Source organism: Mesoplodon mirus (assembly GCF_964341445.2).
Source record: "Mesoplodon mirus genome assembly, chromosome: 13".
Taxonomy (NCBI): Eukaryota; Metazoa; Chordata; class Mammalia; order Artiodactyla; family Ziphiidae; genus Mesoplodon; species Mesoplodon mirus.
The window spans coordinates 28,439,434-28,460,149 of NC_138989.1; the positions used below are offsets into that span (position 1 = coordinate 28,439,434).

General features: G+C 45.4%; 1 protein-coding gene across 1 annotated transcript; it reads left to right on the top strand.

Moving 5' to 3' along the window:
• Window positions 1-5,624: 5,624 nt before the first annotated feature.
• LOC309814596 (non-histone chromosomal protein HMG-14-like) lies at window positions 5,625-8,248 on the top strand (the record flags this gene model as incomplete). The annotated part of the gene is made up of 2 exons (XM_082640596.1): window positions 5,625-5,629; window positions 7,359-8,248. The coding sequence occupies 2 exons, from the start codon at window positions 5,625-5,627 to the stop codon at window positions 7,642-7,644; spliced, it is 291 nt and encodes a 96-aa protein (XP_082496722.1). The 3' UTR covers window positions 7,645-8,248.
• Window positions 8,249-20,716: the final 12,468 nt, after the last annotated feature.

Consider the following 20,716-nt stretch of genomic DNA (forward strand, 5'->3'; position numbering starts at 1 on the left):
TGTCTCCCTGGGAATCTGGAAATGCCCAGCCACATGGACTAACTGGAGACTCTGCCAGCCTGTGTAATTTTGTTGTCATTTTTTTCTGAAAATGATAATCAGCTGTCTTCAATGATTAAAATACAGGCTCACCTGGAGGCAGAAGGATGGACACTTTGACCTCTCAAGATCTTCCTTCAGCCTTATATTTCAGGAGAGAGCATGGCAGAGGGAATGTGATACAATAAGGAATGTATCTGCTTTGTTCTGGGTTCCTGGCACAGTGTTTCAAAATCCTTCGAATTTCTTAGTGATAGTAGTAGCTTTTGTTATTCATAATGAGCCCCTTTTGGTGGGGGGAGGGGGGGCAGGGGGAGTGCTGGTGGCCAGGGGAACCAACAATGGGATTGGAGGGTTGAACCTTTCAGCCACCCATTGGAGAGGGGAGGGGAGCTGGAGATTGCATTCAATCACATGGTTTAAATTAAATCAATGATTTAATCAATCATGCTGACATAGTGAAACCTGGATAAAAACTCTTAGACACCAAGGTTTAGGGGAACTTTCGGGTTGGTGAACACATCAGTGTGCTGGGAGGGTGGTACACCCTGAACCTATGCAGAAGGAGTATGGAAGCTCTGAGCCCCCTCCCCTACCTTGCCTTATGCATCTCTTCCAATCAGCTGTTCTTGAGTTGTATCCTTTATAATAAAACTGTAATTTGGGGTATAGTGTATGCAGTGAATTCCTTGAGTTGTTCTAGTGAATTACCAAACCTCAAAGGGAATTATGGGAAAACCCAAACTTGTAGCAGAAGCATGAGTGGCTAGGGGACACCTGGGACTTGTGGTTGGTGTCTGAAGCAGGGGCAGTCTAGCGGAGCTAAGCCCCTTAGTCTGTGGGGTCTGCACTAATTCCAGGGAGTTAGTGTCTGAATTGAATTGAATTGAATTAGGCTGAAGTGAATGACACCCAGCTTGGTATTGGAGCTTAGGGAATGAAGATGATGGTTGACAATTACTGAGTACTTATTATGAGCCATGTGCATATAAAATCTTTCATGTGCATTTTCTCAAATAAGAATCCAGACCCCACCCTGCTCCCAATATTGATGGTTGCAGTTTACATCGTAGATTCCTCAATATGTCATATATAGCTTTAAACCAGGTCACACATTCCTTAGAATGGCCTTCAACTGGCCAGGGATTTTACACCTTTAGCTTTAGGTATCCCTCCCCATCTTCGGCCTTTCCAGCGAGCAGTTACAGATTTGTAAACACTCCAAGGGATGCTATTTAAAGACAGTCCTTTGTACATCAGAGTGCTTCTGAAACACAAATGGATGTAATCACTCCCTAATTTGCCTGGTTTGTGGGTTTGAATTTGCTTGCTTGCTTTATTTAGACTGTTTTGAATCATTTCTTGGGCTGAGAATCAACAGCTCCAGCCATAAGTGCTCTGACTCTGTTTTGTTTTGTGCAACACCAGGTGTGATGTCAGATGAATAATGTTATTTTTTCCCCAATGCTATACATTACACATCCAAGTGAGCCTTGTCTTTCAAAGTTCTCACCTCGAGGAGGCAAATGCTTTCCCCACCACTCCGTCTTGAGTACCTGGAGCACCCCTGGAGCTCCCCTGGAGCACCCCTTCCCCCACTCCCTTACCTAGAGCCTGAGGGTTCTTCCCGCACAGGAATTGTACTGTCTGATTTCATATCAAATGTAGCACATGACTGGATTCTACACACCTCCCACTCTCTTCTCCATGGGTCTCGACATTCCAGTTGATGGGAAAGAATGGAAGCAAAGAGAAGAGGGTTCAGGGGTTCAGGGCTCAGACTAGGGTGGTGGCAGTGGGGATCAGAAGAGGTGAACTATTTTTGGAGTCCACCACTCATTGGATGTATGGGATGTGGCAGTGAAGAAAAAATGGGTCACTTCTGATCTCTCACCAAAATTCTCAGTGACACTCAGAGCCCTTGTCATATTTGGTAATCAGAAGTATTTGTGACTGTTTTTCTATCATGTCTCCTAGACTGTGAGCTCCAGGAGGTCAGTGAGTAGCAGAGGGCTTAGCACCCCAGAGGACTCAGTAAATATTTGTGGAATGAAAAAATGAATGAACATCTTATCCCCCTGATAAAAGCCCATGCACAAACACAAACTTGCTGCATCCAGTGATTCAGCTTCCTAATTTGGATCCAAAGCTTGAAAGATCAGAGGTCATGGACACTTTTGAGAATCTGATGGAAGCTATAGAGCCTCTCCCTTTTCCCAAATGTGAACAGAATTTTGCACAGTACTTCAGAGATTTCACTGACCACACATGGACCACCCAGAGTTCTTGGTTAAGAATTTCTGATCTCAGGATTCCCTGGTGGCGCAGTGGTTAAGGATCCGCCTGCCAATGCAGGGGACATGGGTTCAAGCCCTGGTCTGGGAAGATCCTACATGCTGCAGAGCAACTAAGCTCATGACCCATAACTACTGAGCCTGCGCTCTAGAGCCTGTGAACCACAACTACTGAGCCCGCATGCCAAAACTACTGAGCCCGCGCTCTAGAGCCTGTGAGCCACAACTACTGAGCCCGCGTGCCACAACTACTGAGCCCATGAGCCACAACTACTGAGCCCACGAGCCACAACTACTGAAGCCCACGCGCCTGGAGACCCTGCTCCGCAACAAGAGAAGCCACCGCAACGAAGAGTAGCCCCTGCTCGCCGCAACTAGAGAAAGTCCACATGCAGCAACGAAGACCCAACACAGCCAAAAATAATAAATAAAAATAAATTTATTAAAAAAGGAATTTCTGATCTCTAATCCAAAGCTCTAGTTTTATAAATGTGCCCAGAGAGGGGAATTGACTTGCCCAAGATCACATAGCTAGAAAGAAAGAAGGGGAAGGAAATGCTTTTTGAGCTATAAATGATCAGGACTTTTCTCATTTTTCCAGATCCCTCACTTCCTCTGGGCAGAGACAGCCAGCATATTCATCCAGAGCTAGACTTTTCTGCTTAAAAGTCCTTTCTTTTGGCATGGAAATGTATCTTCAGAAATTTTTTTTGGACCAACATCTCCCCAGACTAGGTTTGAGGCTTTGGGAAGAGAAGAGCCGCATACTGATATGCATGTGTGTTGGGAGAGTTTGGAGAGAGTGGTTTCTGTTGTTAGTTAGGGAAAGTACTTTTCTTTTTTATTCTCTTTTTACTGTTTTCCCAAGTGCTTTTCTGACTCAGAGGTGAACCAGAGCTCAGTTCTGCTCCATAGGATTAGTTAACAATCTTTGACAGTGCTGCATTCTCGGTGGAAGTCAGAACCCCTGCAAAACACTGAATTATTCACACCAAACAGGTCACATTTGCTGATGGAGCAAGTAGAATTTCGTGTCATGGAAAGACTCATTAAACTGAGTGCTTCGGTAAAGCAAGCCCCACTGGGGTCTAATTTGTTGGCATTGCTTGACATCTGCCTCCCAAAAGTAATGGGGGCTGCATCTACCTAATGGGCAGAGAGAGTGAGCCCATTTCTGTCTGTGGCCAGAACACATGTCTCATGGACCTGCCCCAAGCCCTGTCCTTCATCCATGCTATCAGCATTTGGATCTTGGAGTCTTGCATGCTCAAAGCTCTGTGGAAGGCAGAAAGACAAGACTGGTCACTTTTTGGATGAGGATCACTAATCCAACGATGCTATCTTTATCAAGAATCATTTGGTTGCAAGGAACAAAAACCTCCTTAGACTGACTCAAGTAAAAGGAGATTGATTTAGTGGATAAAGGGTAATCTTGTGGATCTCAATGATGGAGAAAACCTTTTTTAAAATTTTATACAGCAGGTTCTTATTAGTTATCTATTTTATACAAATTAGTATATATATGTCAATCCCAATCTCCCAATTCATACCCCCCCACACACTGGACATTTTGAGAATCAAAACTCATTAGATAAACTATGTGTTTTCTCTCCTCTCTCTTTCTCACCATACGACAAGATGCATGAATAAATCCAGTAAATGGATACATAGGAATCCAAGTGCATCAGTCATGGCACTGCTTACATACAGCCCCTGATAACTTGGATGTAGCCTTACCTCAGCTGCTGGGGGGAGATGCAAATGCCTGTTGCTGTCCATGGTCCTAAACAACCACCGAACACAATTTTCTTTTTCCCTAACACTGGGACCCAGATAATCCCAACCAAACTGGCTCAGGACATCTTAATCAAAGTTTGAAAGAGGTGTGAGGGTAGAGAATGAAAAAAGGAAGATTGGGAAAAATGACAGGCCATTAGAGGCAAGCATGCAGGACCACAGTCCGCTAGAGATGATAGGAACTAAGCGTGACCATTGGCTAGGTTATACCAATGCACTCATGGGTTGTTTTGTTGTTTTATCTTCTATATTCTTCACAGTTGCAGGACAAACAGAATGACCAGTCTTGCTCCTTTTTTTTTTTTTTTTTTTTTGCCACACTTCAAGGCTTGCGGGATCTTAGTTCCCCAACCAGGGATTGAACCAGTGCCCCCTGCTGTGGAAGCATGAAGCCCTAACCACTGGACTGCCAGGGAAGTCCCCAGTCTTGCTCCATTCTGATGCCATACTCAGAAGTGTCAGGAGCTCACCATTTTGTAATGTCATCTAATTCCAGAGGTGTGAGAATCTCGGTTTTTGAAAACATTTCTTGTGTCAGACTTAACCTGCTCTCTCTTGTAACCACCACCCTCTGTTCGCAGTTCCACTGCCTCTTCCACATGACAGCCCTTCAGACAATTAAAGCCCACCCTCACCTGTCCCCAGGTCATCCTTCCCCAGTTGACCCTAGGACTCCTGTGCTATATCAGCTCATCCTGACTGAGCATCACGTGGAACCCAGAGATTAAAGTGAAACTTCTGAGATGAGAGTCTGTGCTAAAGACAGCATCTGAATGTTCAGTTTCAAGCAGTCCCAAGTCCTTCCCAGGTACTGATCAAAGATCCCTGCACTCTTCACAGAGCAGCGTTTCATCTGGATCCACTCCCGGATGTGGGCCATGGTGTTAAGACACCAGCCTGGCCTCCTCTTTCTCCCTAACATTAGACAAAGCGGGAAATGCTGTCATTACAGCAGAAAGGAGGCTAAACTGATGGTCTTCACCTCAGTTCTCCTTGCTGCATCCCACATTCTATCCCATTGTCTCCATGAATTAGAAAATACAACCATCTGGGTGATATCCACTGATCTGTGGTCCCAATCATAATATGTAGTCTTTTGTTCATGCAGTGAACATTCATTGAGCTGCTACTGTGGGCCAGGCACAGATGGTTCAAAGACTCCTAACATCCAGACCCTGCTCCACAGAAGCCCATGATCTGGTGAAGGAGACAAAAACATGTCAAAAACAAATGATTACAATAAAATAGTCCTTTGAGATAAGGACCAAATTTGACACATAAGCAAGTTGTTTAGAGGAATTATGGAAAGAGGGTAAGTTCTACTCAGCAGATCAGAAAAGGCTTTGCAGAAGAAATGACATATGGTCTGGGTATTGATGGGTGAATCAGAGTTTTCTAGGGGGCAAAAAGGTGAGAACAAGATTCCAGACGGTATTTGTCAAAGCACACAGGTGTGAGAATGCAGGCACAGTTTGGAGAAGGACTGATGGCACCATGGGGTGAGAATGTCGGATTCACACCACTTAGGTCAACCAACAAATAGGAATGAGCCCCCACTAAGGGCCAGGCACCAAGGATATAGTAGTGAATATGCCAGGCTTGACCCATAATTTCCTGGAGCCTCTACTGCTTAAGAGAAGAACTTCAGGAGATGATGTGCCCATGGAGATGCTTCCATAACACCTTGCACGTCCTGGGGTAGCACGCATCACTCTCTAGAGCTACTGTCTGTTGACCTATGATTAGACTGTGACTTCCTTAAGAACAGAATGTTGTGCCATTTACCACTTCTGCATCCCCTATGCCCAGCAGTTTCTGGCACATAGTGGCCACTCAATAGACGTGCGATGAAAGAATAAATGAAAAGCTGGTAGGGCCAGTTTGTGACTGGCCTGCCTTTCCTCCTAAGCCTCTTGAGGGAGAACTATTACTGGTACCTGTATTCAATGCAACAAGGCAGGGATTTTTTTAAAGCAGCAATGATCGCATTTCTCTAACCCAGGACTGAATTAAACACTACCTTTAACATGGGTTGTTAAAAATGTTTTACTTCTCCTGGTGGCACTTAGAAGTCAGCTCTTTCTCAGCCATTCTCTTCCTTCATTTACTTCTTATCAGGGACATCAAGACCATTGGCATTTAAAAAGCACATTATGTTGGCTCTTTTCTTTCCAAGCGCTGCAAAAGGAGTGATTTGACCTTTCATAAGGAAAACGGAACCCTGAGCTTCCCCTACACGGCAGTGATGTCCGGGATTTCTTATCTCCGTGTCAGGAGACCTTCTCTCCAGCCTGGCGGGAGTGAGGCTGGGAGATAGATGGGGCCTATCTGATACGGTCCCTCAAGAGAAAATGCTGAGGGGAAGGTTTATTAATAGTGTAGACCAGCCCTGCCGTAGGCAACTGTGAGGAGGAGGCGGGAGAGCACTGGCTCCAGGGTCACAGTGAACTCTGCTGACATTTCATTTCTTTGACATCTGTGCAGAGAATCCCAGGCTATTGTTCTGGGGGGATGAAAAGGAGAGGATGGCCACAGTCAGAAAACTAAAATGAAAAAAACTGACTGACCCAGGAGCCCAAACAGATAGAACGAATTCCCTCATGGGAAAGGGCAGGTCTCAATAAGTCTCCTGTTTGGCTTGGAAATATAAGAAATAGATCTATTGCCATCATCTGCTCAAGAGAGCTCCCTTTTGTGATTACTTTTACATGTAGCAAGAACTAGGAGTGTATGAGTCCTTGGAGTATATTGCTAAAATTATGGCAATTCTTTCTCTCACTGTGCCCATGCTCTTTGAAATGAGACTCTGCTGCTTCTCCCATCAAGGTGTGGGGCCTCTTCCCCACTCCTGGAATCTGCACTGGACGCTGTGACTAGCGTTGGCCAGTAGAACATGGTGGAAGTGTTATTGTGTCAGTTCTAAGCCTGGGCCTCTAGAGACTGTGCTAACTTCCATTCTCTCTGGGAAACTTTCCTGGCCACCACATGAACAGCCTGGGCTAGCCTATGGGAAGATGAGAGATCGGAGCCACTGAAGAACATTTACCCCAGCTGAGATCTCAAACCTGTGAGAGTCCAGCCAGGATCACTAAAACTGCCTACCCAACCTGTAGCTTGAATGTGGATGCAAGAATGTATCCAGGTAAGATCAGAAGAAACACCCAGACTTCCCGGAGGCCAGCGAGACGGGAGACCTATTAGATAGCCTTTCTTACTGACTGAGGTCAGCTCCGCTGAGGGGGCGGCAAAGGAGGAGCCCAAGAGGAGATCGGCGAGGTTGTCAGTTAAACCGGCTCCTGCAAAAGTGGAAACGAAGCCAAAAAAGGCGGCAGGAAAGGATAAATCTTCCGACAAAAAAGTGCAAACAAAAGGGAAAAGGGGAGCAAAGGGAAAACAGGCTGAAGTGGCTAACCAAGAGACTAAAGAAGACTTACCTGCAGAAAATGGAGAAACTAAAAATGAGGAGAGCACAGCTTCTGATGAAGCAGGAGAGAAAGAAGCCAAGTCTGATTAATATCACACACCTGGTCCTATCAGTGGTCCCTGTCTCCCTTCTTGTACAATCCAGACGAATATTTTTATCAACTATTTTGTAAATGCAAGTTTTTTAGTAGCTCTAGAAACATTTTTAAAAAGGAAGGAATCCCACCTCATCCCATTTTTTAAGTGTAAATGCTTTTTTTAAAGAGGTGAAGTCATTTGCTGGTTGTTTATTTTTTGGTACAACCAGAAAATAGTGGGATATTGAATATGGGAGGCTTTGATTGTCTTGGGTGTCAGCTTAACATTCCACAGATGGAGGGTAGCTTTTATATCCTGTAATACAAAGCATACTTAATGGCAGTTTGGAGTCAGCTGTGCATTTAATGTCTTAAACACTTTAAATTACTTCTCTTCCCACGTTGTTTTTGGTAGAATTGTTTCCTAAAGCAAACCACTCACCCCTTGATCTTGGCTCTTCTGGGCAGAATTTTGTGCACTCTGTAACATCTTTGGTCGTGGTAGTCCAGTTCTTCTAGTAACTGTTAATGTGCTGTGAACGATTGACAATTTGAGTATGTAGTGTATATGATATTAAATTGTGAATTAGTGGGAATTACAGTGTAACAGCATATCAATATTTGAAGATATTGGTACTTGATATCCTGTGAAAGAAAATTTGCCCCCAAATTTTAAGCTGGAAAGTCACTGGAATAACTGTTGAGAAAAGAATCACAACTACATGATTTTTTTAGGTTTTTGGTACGTATGTTGAGAATTGTGTACAAATTGAAATATCTGTGTACTGATCCTCAAAACAACTAATAAAATCTCAATTATGAAAATTTCTTGAAGCACATGAAAAAAAAAAAAAAAGAAAAGAAACACCCAGCTGAGTCCACCCTAAATTGCCAATGGCAGAATTTTAAGCTAAATAAATTGTTGCTATTTTAAGCCACTGGGTTTTGAGGGCATTTTGTTATACAGCAATAGTTAACTGATACATTTGTATTCTTATTCGAGCACCCCTAGAGGACAGGAGAATTTAGCACTTAGATGAGAAGATACCAGAACTCTAAGCTGGAATGTAAATCCCATGAAGGCAGGATCCATGCTTTCCTGGTTCAACCCAATGGGCACAGCAAGTGACACAGAGCAGATGACAAATAAATCTTGTTGTATTGAGTTTGAAAATTGTGCAGAAAATTGGGTATCTTCAAGAGGATGCCCTCATGAGAATTTTCCGAACTTGCCTCCCGGAGTAATTATCACCCTGGTTAAAGCTTCAGTAAGAATGGCTGGCAAGATCAATTGAGCTTCTTGAATTTAATCTGAAGAATTGTGTGTCCTGGTTAAGAAGAGCCAGCAAAGAGTTAAACATCTCTACCACATACACTCCCTGCCCCATCCATTACTTCCCCAGTTATCTAAACCTGTAGTCGTTCTTGACATCCCACCCCCTCCTCTCCTTCATTCAGTCTCCATGTCCTGTTGCTTATGTCTCTTACATACATCTCAATCTATTCACTTCTTGCCACCACCGTAGTTTAGGCTTGAACGATCATATCAGCTCTTAAGCTCGTCTCTAAATTAGTTGCTTGACCTTCTCCCCAGAACAGCAATTATGATCTTTCCAAAGCACCAGTCTGATCATCCCTCTCCTGCTAGCCTTCAGTGGCTCCCCATTTCCCCCAACAGGGTTTCTTAGTCTGTGTGTGCCCACTGCTGACTTTCCTCCCTCCCTTCTCCTTGTTCTCTGTTTCCACCAAAACACATGTCTTTCCTGTGATACTGAACTACTTGTAGTTCTCCTGTGACATTCTTGAGCTGGGATAGTCTCCCCACTCCCTATCCTACCGCCCAGCTATTTCCTTTCTTCTTTTAAGGACTTTCCTTAGATGTCATAGTTTCCTTCCCTGATCCTCAGGCTGAGTAAGATGAAAGGATCTCCTCTGTTGTCCTTCAGCTTCCTGTCCACTTCCCAGATCTCACTGAAGTGCCAGTGCCTATTCTTCTCTTCCCTCCCCCTGCCACTAGCCTATGAGCTCTGTGAGGCTGGGGCTATTTCTTTCACCTCTGTGTCTAGCAAAGGACCTGACTTACAGTAAGTGGTTGATTGAATGAGTGAATGAACGAACCTAAAACAAGAGGGACAGGGACTTCCCTGGTGACACAGTGGTTAAGAATCCACCTGCCAATGCAGGGGACACGAGTTCGAGCCCTGGTCTGGGAAGATCCTACATTCCGCGGAGCAACTAAGCCCATGCGCCACAACTACTGAGCCTGTGCTCTAGAGCCCGCAAGCCACAACTACTGAGCCTGCACTCTAGAGCCCGCACGCCACAACTACTGAAGCCCGCGTGCCTAGAGCCCGTGCTCCACAACAAGAGAAGCCACCGCAATGAGAAGCCCACGCACTACAACGAAGAGTAGCCCCCACTCTCCGCAACTAGAGAAAGCCCACGCACAGCAACGAAGACCCAATGCAGCCAAAAATAAATTAACTAATTAATTTAAAAAAAAAAGACAAGAGGGACTTTTGGCAGCACCTCCTGAGAACGAATCAGACTTGAGGGAATCTTCTAGAGAGAACTAGAAGAACCAGTTCCCACTTCCAGGTTACATGATCTTCTGGGAAGTGGATTAGAAGGAAGTATGAGCAGTAACGAATCTGAATTCATTAACGAGTCTGAATCAGGCACAAACATGGAGCAAATTCACGAGTTGGTAGCTCTCATTAGACTTCAGTTGTCAAAGGTGAGATTTGCTAACAATCAATAAGGGTTGGTGTTGATCAACAACTTGTATCAGTCGCTGTGCTAAGAGCTTTATAAGTCTCATCGCATTTACTCATCTCAGCCACGCCGTGAAGTATGTTTTATCACCATCCCCCCCTTTTCAAGTGAGACTCCAGAAGCACAGAGAGGTTAAGTAACTTGCCCAAGGTCACTCAGTCAATGGATTAGGTTAAGCAAAGTCATTTTGCTTGAGTGCAGGTTATAGTCTTTATCTGATCATCTGCTATGAAATGTATTATGTGGGAAATTCAATACAATTATACCATTTAAACATACTTTGCTTGCTTATGGATACAGATCAAAATAAAGCATCACATTTAAATAATTAACCTAGTCAATATAAGAGTAAACAGGATGCCATTCAATATACAGAGGTTTTTTTTTTCTTTCTGAGATTATCAATGCACTTTTAAAATTGAAGTATAGTTGATTTACAGTGTTGTGTTAGTTTCAGGTGTATATCAGTGCACATTTTTTTGCCAAGACATAAGCATTCTATTTCTGGCCACCAGACTCCTAAGAGTGAAGAAGTGAAAATTATATATGCATTTAATGTGCCCAATTAGAGTACTGTATGTCTATTAGTTTCTACATGTAACATCAATGTTGTTTCCCCATTTTCCCTCATATTAACTGGCCCCCACTATAAACTAGTCACTTTCCCTGCAATTCTACAAACCTTGCCACCTCCTGGGCCCTTATCCATGTGGCTTCCCTTGCCTGAAAGCCACCCCCATCTAAATCTGTCTTTTAAGGTCAAGTTCAGGACCACCTCCTTCTGCCTTGCCACACCTTCTCATTCTAGGAAATATGATATGGGGCTCAGTGCTCTTTCCATTCCATCTTGGGCTGATCAAGGAGCATCCTCCCCATCCACATGTGTTTTTATTTGGCCTGCATGATTTGGCTGCACAGAATGTTTTTAAAATTTGAATTAGTTGGGGCTTCCCTGGTGGCGCAGTGGTTGAGAATCCACCTGCCAATGCAGGGGACACGGGTTCGAGCCCTGGTCTGGGAAGATCCCACATGCTGCGGAGTAACAAAGCCCGTGCGCCACAGCTACTGAGCCTGTGCTCCGCAACAAGAGAGGCAGCGACAGTGAGAGGCCCACGCACCGCGATGAAGAGTGGCCCCCGCTCGCCGCAACTAGAGAAAGCCCTCACACAGAAACGAAGACCCAACATAGCCAAAAATAAATAAATTTATTAAAAAAAATTTTTTTTTGAGTTAGTTGTCCACTTCCAAAAATCAAGAAAGTTTACATAAAGATCCAGCCTTCTGATTTTCTTGAGAGGTCACAAGATTTGATAACTCTGTAACCATATACCTCATGGCTATAAATACCCAGAACTGAGTAGCTGCTTCCTTCGACAGAGTACCACAGATGCTGGTGTGCCCCCCACCCTCCTACTCCCTCATCACCTACCACTTATGGGCACCCAGCAGGCCGACTGACTTCCTGCTTGCCCACTCCTGCAACTCTTCGGGTGAAGATTCCCTCTGCCTATGGAGGCTGCTCTGTCTCATTGCAGGACAGACCAGAAGTGCCAGGGAATAACTGTCTTCTCATCTCCTCCCAAGAGCAGCTTTCAACCAGTGATGGCAAGACGTTGGTGAGCTTCCTTCATCATCTAAATGTTCCTGAGTTCCAACATCCTGGTGGTCTGCTTATTATCCAGTGATGCATAATAATAACCTCCAAACATAGTAGCTTAAAACAGTGTATTAACTCTCACTGTCTTGTAGGTCACCTGGGCAGTTCTGCTCCACCTGGCATCAGCTGGCCATTGGGTGGCTGCACTCATGCGCAGGTTCATTTAGGCTGTACCAACAAAGATGGCTGGAGTGAGCACCGGCAGGGAGTTAGTGCTGGAAGTCAGCTAGGGGTGCAGCTGGGGACGACTAGCGGCGTGTGTATACGTGACCTCTCCATGTGGCTTAGGCTTCTTGCAACGTGGCAGCTGGCTCCCAAGAGGGAGTGATCTAAGAGCATTTCCAAGAGACCCACGCAGAAGTGACAGGTGTCTCATGAACTGACCTCAGAAACCACATAGCATCCCTCTACCACCATCTCCCCACGCTTCCTCAGCTGCTCCTTCCTATATTTTGAAAGCTGCTGTGTGAGGCCATGAGGTCTGGCACTGCTGCAGCCAGCTCACAACCATGAGGTGGGGGGCTGCCAAGTGGTCAGAGAACTGTAGAGCCATTCGGGAGCTCAGAGTCCGACATGAAATCTTGGAACTACCTCTCTTCAGACCTCTTCATGGTGGTGGTAACTGTGCTTAGAATTTGAACCACAGTTAGGCTTTCTATTACTCATGGCTAAATGTATCCAAACTGATGAACCAACTGATTTCAAGTATGGGACCCAGGTGGGTGTCACTTTTCTATGTTCCCCAGATTCTGATTTATAGCTCCTGATGTAGTCGTTTGGAGATGTCAGGAATTGGGAGAAAGGTTGCAAGAAAAGGCTTGGAGGAATGTCTTCTTGCAAAATACCTAAAGGACCCTGATGGAGAAATAACACACTCTTCTGAGTGCCTCTCCAGAAGTTTCCCCTGGAGACTAAAACCTCAAATGATCCAGTTTAAACAGTTTATTCTGGCTGGACAGTTAAGAGCAGTGTATCTCAGTAACCCAGCACCCTTAGAATACTGCCTAGCCTTGCATAAGAGTGCTCTTCAGTGGCACTTAGTATTGAAACCACCTTGGGTCCTTGTTAGAATTCAGATTCTTGGGCTCCCTCTCCTAAAATATTTGGATTCATAGGTCTAGGGTAGGGAGAAAGAAACTATACATTTTTATTAAGGATTTCAGGTGACTCTGATGTGAATGGTCAATGGATCTCATCTTGTGCTTTTCAAACTGTATTTTAAAAGAAGTAATTTGTTGGGTCGTGTGTGTGTGTGTGTGTGTGATCTATATAAACATCTGTGATCAGCTGAATTTAATTGGACCACAGCTGGTGTTGACTGCATATTTTTTAATGTGGTTTTTGAATCTCTCCCCTAGAACGGCCTTTATGACTGAACATCGGCATTGATCCAACCTTGGCTGTCAATTTTAAGGTTTATTTAAAGGCACATGACAGCCAGAGCTTTTTATTCTTTACCTAAATGACACTACATATGGACTTGGGAGTTTTAAGTGCAGCATGTTGAAAGGAGAATTTCTACCATGATTGGGAAGCTACCAGTTAGTTTTTTGTTTTTGTTTTTGTTTAATTTTATTTATTTATTGCTGCTTTGGGTCTTTGTTGCTGCCGCGGGCTTTCTCTAGTTGCAGCTAGCAGGGGTTACTCTTCGTTGTGGTGCGTGGGCTTCTCACTGCGGTGGCCTCTCCTGTTGCGGATCATGGGCTCTACGCACACAGGCTTCAGTAGTTGCAGCACATGGGCTCAGTAGTTGTGGCGCAGGGCTTAGTTGCTCCGCGGCATGTGGGATCTTCCCACACCGGGGATCAAACCCATGTCCCCTGCATTGGCAGGCAGACTCTCAACTACTGTGCACCATGGAAGTCCTGCTGCTGGCTGGTTTTTAAAACTGTGAGTTGCTTGCTCTCAGAGTCAGCTTGGGCAGATTATGTCACGACCCCAGGTCAGCAGAAGGTTGTCTACCCTGAAAATAGTCATCAAGGCTGCTGCAAGCCTAGATGAGTCTCTGTATGTGAATCAGAAAAAGGTGCCTCTTTCCTCAGGCAGAAAGGACTTCTCCTGGCTTAGTGAGTGGTATGAAGGCTGAAGAGTGAAGGAAGGAGGCTCCTAAAACAAAACAAAACAAAACAAGAGGCAACCGAGGTATTGTTACAATGAAGGGGAAGGGACGTTGGATGTGTTCCCTGCCACTGGAAAAGAGATCTCAGTGTGCTGACTTTGTATATGATCCAGGTATCCTTATGCAGTGCACAACCCATACAACTACACATGACAGCCATGTACGAGTTAACACAAGTCTTGTTCAGAATTGAAGAATTGGAAGGGCTCCAAACATCAAACTGGAGGCTGTGCATGTTGGTGGAAAAAATAAAAACACAGCAGCAATACCATTTAATAAGCCAGATGGTAGAGGCCTCTTCTGTGAAGGGTGACCATAGGGAGAGAGACCTGTGATGGCATTAACCTCTGAGCAGCCATGTGAGTTTCTCCCCAAGGCCACAGTCGATCATGGTCACTTGGGATCCCTCTGAGAATGTGTTCTCCATCAGAGAACAGCCCATGGGGGTCTGGGTCCAGCAGGAGTGAACACACCCAGGATCTCTTCCCCACTTGGGGTACTAGTACCCTAAAAAGTCGTCCTTTGAAGAACTGCCTCACTTCCACTCCAGTTTTAGTGATTTGGGTGCTGAAACTCACAGCAGCTCCCGAGATGAACAAATGACCCAGACTTCAGCAGTCAGGATAAATCTCCCAGGAAGAGCTTTACTTTGGATTTCACAGACTGTGGAATCAGCTGCAGGGGCAGCATAATGCTAAAAGTTTGGGCTCTGAAGTCAGATTTCAACTCCACAAACATCTAGTCATGTGACCTTGAGTGTCTTAACCCTTCTGGGGCAGACAGACTCTGAAGTGGCCATGGTCCCCACCTCCCAGTTACACCCTGTGTAGCCCACTCCCCTTGAGTGTGGGCAGGACCTTGGTCTGGCTTCTAACCAATAAATATGACAAGGATGATAAAATGATGTCACTTCTGTGATCATATCATGTAAGACTGTAACATCTGTCTTGCTTGAAGTCCCTCTCTCTGTGACTTGGAAGAAGTGGCTATGTTGGGAAGGAACTGGGGGTGGGTGTCTCTGGCCAATAGGCAACAATAAATTGAGATCCTCAGCTCTATAGCCCATGAGTAAAGGGCTGCTGCCAACAATTGTGTGAGCTTGGAAGCAAATCCTTCCCCAGTTGAGCCCCAGATGAGACCACACCCTGACCAACACTTCATTACAACCTTGTAAGACCCCAAGCAGAGAACTCTGTTAAGCTGTGTCCAGAGTCTTGACCCACAGAAATAGTAATATAATAAATGTGAGTTGTTATAAGCTGCAGTGTGTGGTAATTTCTGCAGCAACAGATGACTAATACACCCTCTCAGGACGAGAATGGAGAGATAGTCACATGGTTGAGAGTACGGCTTTCAATATGATGTCAAGTACCCAGCAGATTGTTGTGAGACTGTAGGATACTGCAGGGGTGTGCCTGGCACACAGTAGACACTCAATAAATTGCACTTCCCTTGCTCCCCTCAGTAAGACCAGTGTCATAAGTTGGCAACCTTGGAACAAGTTGGCAAACTCTGTATCGGAAGTTTCCAGGGTCACCCTAGGAAAACACCAGCAGAAGTTAAAAAGGCAAGCTTCTTTTGTGGAAGGTAAAATCATTTTACACTGTCCAAGAGGCTGCACACAAGGCAAAAACTGTTTCATAATCCTGCCATGTAAACCAGCTGGGATTTTCCTTCACATAAATTGGATTTTGATTTATATGTCAACAAATGCCCCCAGAAACCTCATCATTTGCAAGTTCATCAATCTCAGCTAGAACTGCAGATATGGCCCTAGACGTACCTCCCTGGGAAATACGGCCCTCGTTTACTAGCCCCACACGCTGACAGGGGCATGAAAGAGGGAGCGGGAGGCAGGAGAGATAGGATCACCTACCGGGCCTTTGCAGTGTCAGGCTGAGGACTTGAGTCCCCAGAAGAGTGTGAGAGAGCCTGGTGATTTGGGGGACCTTCTTGAAGGTGCGGCATGGCTGGAGCATGCAAGGAGTGGCAGCTTGAGATCAGGGAGATAGGGAGGGGCCAGGTTATGACTAGCACTGAATGCCAGGACATGGGGTTTGGGTTTTGAAACAAGAAAATGGCATAGCAGATATGCATCTTCCAAACAGTGCTCTAGGGCTTCCCTGGTGGCGCAGTGGTTGGGAGTCCGCCTGCCGATGCAGGGGACACGGGTTCGTGCCCCGGTCCGGGAAGATCCCACATGCCGCGGAGCGGCTGGGCCCGTGAGCCATGGCCGCTGAGCCTGCACGTCTGGAGCCTGTGCTCCACAACGCGAAAGGCCACAACAGTGAGAGGCCCGCGTATAGCAAAAAAAAAAAAAAAAAAAAAGACAGTGCTCTAGCTGCGGTGTGAAGGACAGGATGGAGAGACAAGCCTGGGGACAGAGAGACCAGCTGGGATGCCACTGCCATCCTTTATATGAGCAATAATGGTGTCCTGGATGGTGGTGGCAGTCAGGGTGAAGAGAAGGGGATGGATGGAAGGACTCTTGGGGGATTCATTTTGGCAAACTTGGTGACTGATAGGACTGGACAGAGAGGTCTGGTAGGATGACACTGATTTCTGACTTAAGTCAGAGGACGGTGGCAGCATTTACAACCGGAATTGTGGAAGAAAAGTAACATAGTCAATGACCAACCAGAAGTCTTAGAATAGTCCCAGAAGAGGTTTACATGGAAGAGAAAAGGAAATCTCAAGTCAGGAGAGTAGAGCCTCCAGCTAAGAGAAAATTGCCCCAAATCAACTACTTCATGCATTACACCATGCAAAGCCCCCGTAACAGACACTTTGTAGAATGTCCTCTCTGGGGACATTATGGCCCAGCTACAAATGAGTCACAACCTCCCTTTTAAAGCTAATAAGGCTCTTCCTATAGAGTAGTGGAGCCATGACTACTTTGGCACCTCTGACATAAGGGATTATATTGATGTAGTTGAACATTTTACTGAACAAGGGAGGTGTTTGGCTGGCCAGTAAAACTGAAAATATTTGCTGTGGGCTTGGAGGCTTGTCAATTCCATTTCCATTGTCCTTTCTTTTTTTTTTTTTTTTTTTTGCGGTACGCGGGCCTCTCACTGCTGCGGCCTCTCCCGCTGCGGAGCACAGGCTCTGGACGCACAGGCTCAGCGGCCATGGCTCACGGGCCCAGCCACTCTGCGGCATGTGGGATCTTCCCGGACCGGGGCACGAACCCGTGTCCCCTGCATCAGCAGGTGGACTCTCAACCACTGCGCCACCAGGGAAGCCCTCCATTGTCCCTTCTTAAGTGAAGACTATACCAAGTCTCAAAAGACTCCAGTCGTTCTACCCTTCAATCCACCCGGCACATGGCCAATTATCCAGTATCCAAGCTCAGAGGGTCTTTGTGAGAACTAGAGGCCATGATGGGTGTAAAGGACTTGGCACAGTTTCTGGTACAAAGGATGAGCTTAGATTTCCCGGTCATCAGCACAGCCCTTACTGATGTCACTAACATCATCACTGTTATCATATAGTGTGGGGCTGAGCAGACCACTCCCCTGCTCAAAAGCCCTCTCTGGCTCCCCACTGCACGTAGGAGACAGTCCATACTCAGCCTGGCCATCACTACGCGACATCATCACACCAGTCCAGGTTTAACTTCTTCAGCTCCTGAACACCTGTCCTACATTTTAACTATACAACCATGTAGGCATTTGCAACAATTTGCCAAACAATAGGGAAGGGAATTAGACGTGAATTAGACTTTCACTGGCCTCATGAAACTCGTGCTCTATCTGCAGATTAAGACACGCCTAATGAGAGTCCAGAGAAAGCTAAATGTTGGGCAAGGGACAACTTTATATCTAACTGGGGATTTAGTGCCTGAGCCAGGTGGTCCCTGATGAGCAGGAAAGAAGTCTGTGGAAAATCCCCTTGCCTAGACCCAGTGCCGGGCATGATACCAGGCATTTCACACAATCATTCAGTTTGGGGCCAGGCACTATTCTAGGTATTTGACATGTATTATCTCATTAAATGAATCACAACTCTATAAAGTATACAATCTCATCCCCATCTACAGAAGAGGAGCCTGAGGCTCAGGGAGATTAAATAACTTGCCTAAAGTTTCCCAGTGGATAAATGGCAATGTCAAACAGAGTCTAGATATTTTTAACTGCAGATCTCTTAATACTTTCAAGATCACTGGAGTGGCTTTCAGGTTTGGATTGTCATTGGAATTCACAAGACACATGATAGGCTCGCCAGGCATGAGACATCTTTCACCTTAAGAAGGGATACAGAATAAGGAGCACAGCAGCATCTTAGGCTAGCAGCATCACAAAGGCCTTGGACATCCAGAGCCAATGTCCAATGTCCTAATCACCATTCTGGTCTAAAGCATGAGAGCTGGTGTGACTGTGGGTCACGTCGGCATAGGGAAGCTTCAGGATCTTGGAGCCTTGAATACCTTGCTAGTGACGTAGTGCCCTGAGGGGCACATGTTTCTCACTCTTCAGCAGCTGCACTCCATAAACTACAGGTCATGTAATAAGGAAACCCAACAACCAAGTACAGTGGGCTCCGAGACATCGTTGGATCAGTGATGAGCATATAGCCACCCCAGGAACAGCATCATTTGTCTCTAGTGGATACATTCCTTCCGTCATTATCAGAAAGAGTCCAACTTTCCTCAAGCATCCCTGAGGATGGAAGAAAGATTTACGGTTCACCTGTGAGCCCCAGCCGCTTCCTTCTGATGATGACGATGATGACCAACACTTACTAAGAACTCACTATGTGCCAGCTCTGTGCCAAACTTTTTATCTGCATTATTTCAACTAATCTCCATAAGCCAATAAAATAGGTCCAGTAAATATTGTTCCCATTCTATAGATGAGGAAACTGAGACTTAAATAGAGAGATTCCATAACATTCCCAAAGTCACACCTCTAGGAACGGAAGGTGCCAGAATTTAACCCTGGTGCACTTGACTCCCTAACTGGTGTACCTAATCAGTCTGTGAAACTGGATAATGGAGTCAAAACCAAGTTCATCCCTTCCAGTTAAACTGGTTGCGTGCCTGAGTCCTAAATCAAAAAATAAACCAATTCAACTGGAAAAAAACATCTATTAAACTAGTAGATTGTCCAATTTGGTCAGTTCCTGACCCAAACTGACAAGTCATCTCATTTAAAGTAAGTGAGCTGATAGTCATGTGTGGAGAAGCCATCATGGCTTAGTTACAACGATTAACAGCTTTGCCCAGTTTTATCACATAGAAGCTGTGTTCCTGAAAGCGTTCTCTGAGGCACTAGAGCTTTTGCAGGGGCTGTGCTGTGGTCAGAGTCTGGGAAAAGTGGAATTAAGCCTTCTTAAGGGGATCACTTTAATCTCAAGAACCTTGAACGGGATGCTTCCTATATGTTGTGAATCTCTCTTCTTGTCAGAAGTGCAAGGATTCCCCCAAATCCTGTTCCCACGGGCCCCTCTTTGGGTGAGAATATATTCCCAACACACACTGGGAAATGCTGCCCTATCTTTCTCATCTCCCTGCTCCTCTTGATTTTTCTCTTCTCAGAACTGGAGTCTTTCTTCTGCTCCCATCACTCCTCAGGTCAGATCCCAGCTTCCCAGAGCCCCATCTGCAGCGCAGCAGACATCACGAAGAGTACAATTACCCAAGGAACAGAGGCATGGACTTCACGTTGCATTATGTAGACCCTGCCTAGCCACTGTTGAGTACATCAGCTCAGAGAAATGATTTACAAAGGCTACTAGAACAAAAGAAATGCAAGTACACATACCCACGCACACACACGTGCACACACACCCCTATAAATGTTATTGGCTTTCATCCATCAGGATGCCTTTGAACAGATCTCATAAACATTAAAAAAATGTTTACTAAGGTGAACAAGGTACTGTAATATCTCCTGAATAATGTGTCCTCTCCGGAGCGCCCACTGCGGTATTTTCTAGTTTTTGTCCTCTCCAGCAGTTGCTGGTCACTCTGAAAGAAACGAGCTTCCAACTGTATTAATAGCTTTTTCATCTTCCTGCCACTGCTCCCTGTAAATGGCTTGCCGTTATCTATTCATGAAAGAAATAACTGCTGCCTTTCATGTCTCCCAAACCTTCCTTGTGCCTGGTGAGATTAGAGAAGTCAAAATCTTTCCAAGGAGCTCTCCAAATGCCTGTGTTGCAGGAGAACCTGGGACGGCTGGCTCTGTGTGAAGTCAGTGGAAACTAGGTAAGTCTGGACATCGTTTTGTCACAGGGGAGTTCCCACAGGCCTCGGTATAATGTGCTTCAGTGTGCAGGTATGTTGGATGAAGCCTTCACCGGGTGTGTTATCCTTCCCACCTGTTCCCTGTGAGTTTTATAGCCACCCCTGTCTGTGGGAAGCCACAACATGTGGCAGGTGAACATTCCATCCCCAGAGTCTAAAAGATGTGAATCCAAATCCCAGCTCTGACACTCACTAGCTGTGTGACCTTAGGCAAGTTGCTTTGCCTCTCTGAGTCTCAATCTCTTCTAGTTGATACAAACAACAACAAAGCTATAATACTGCTTT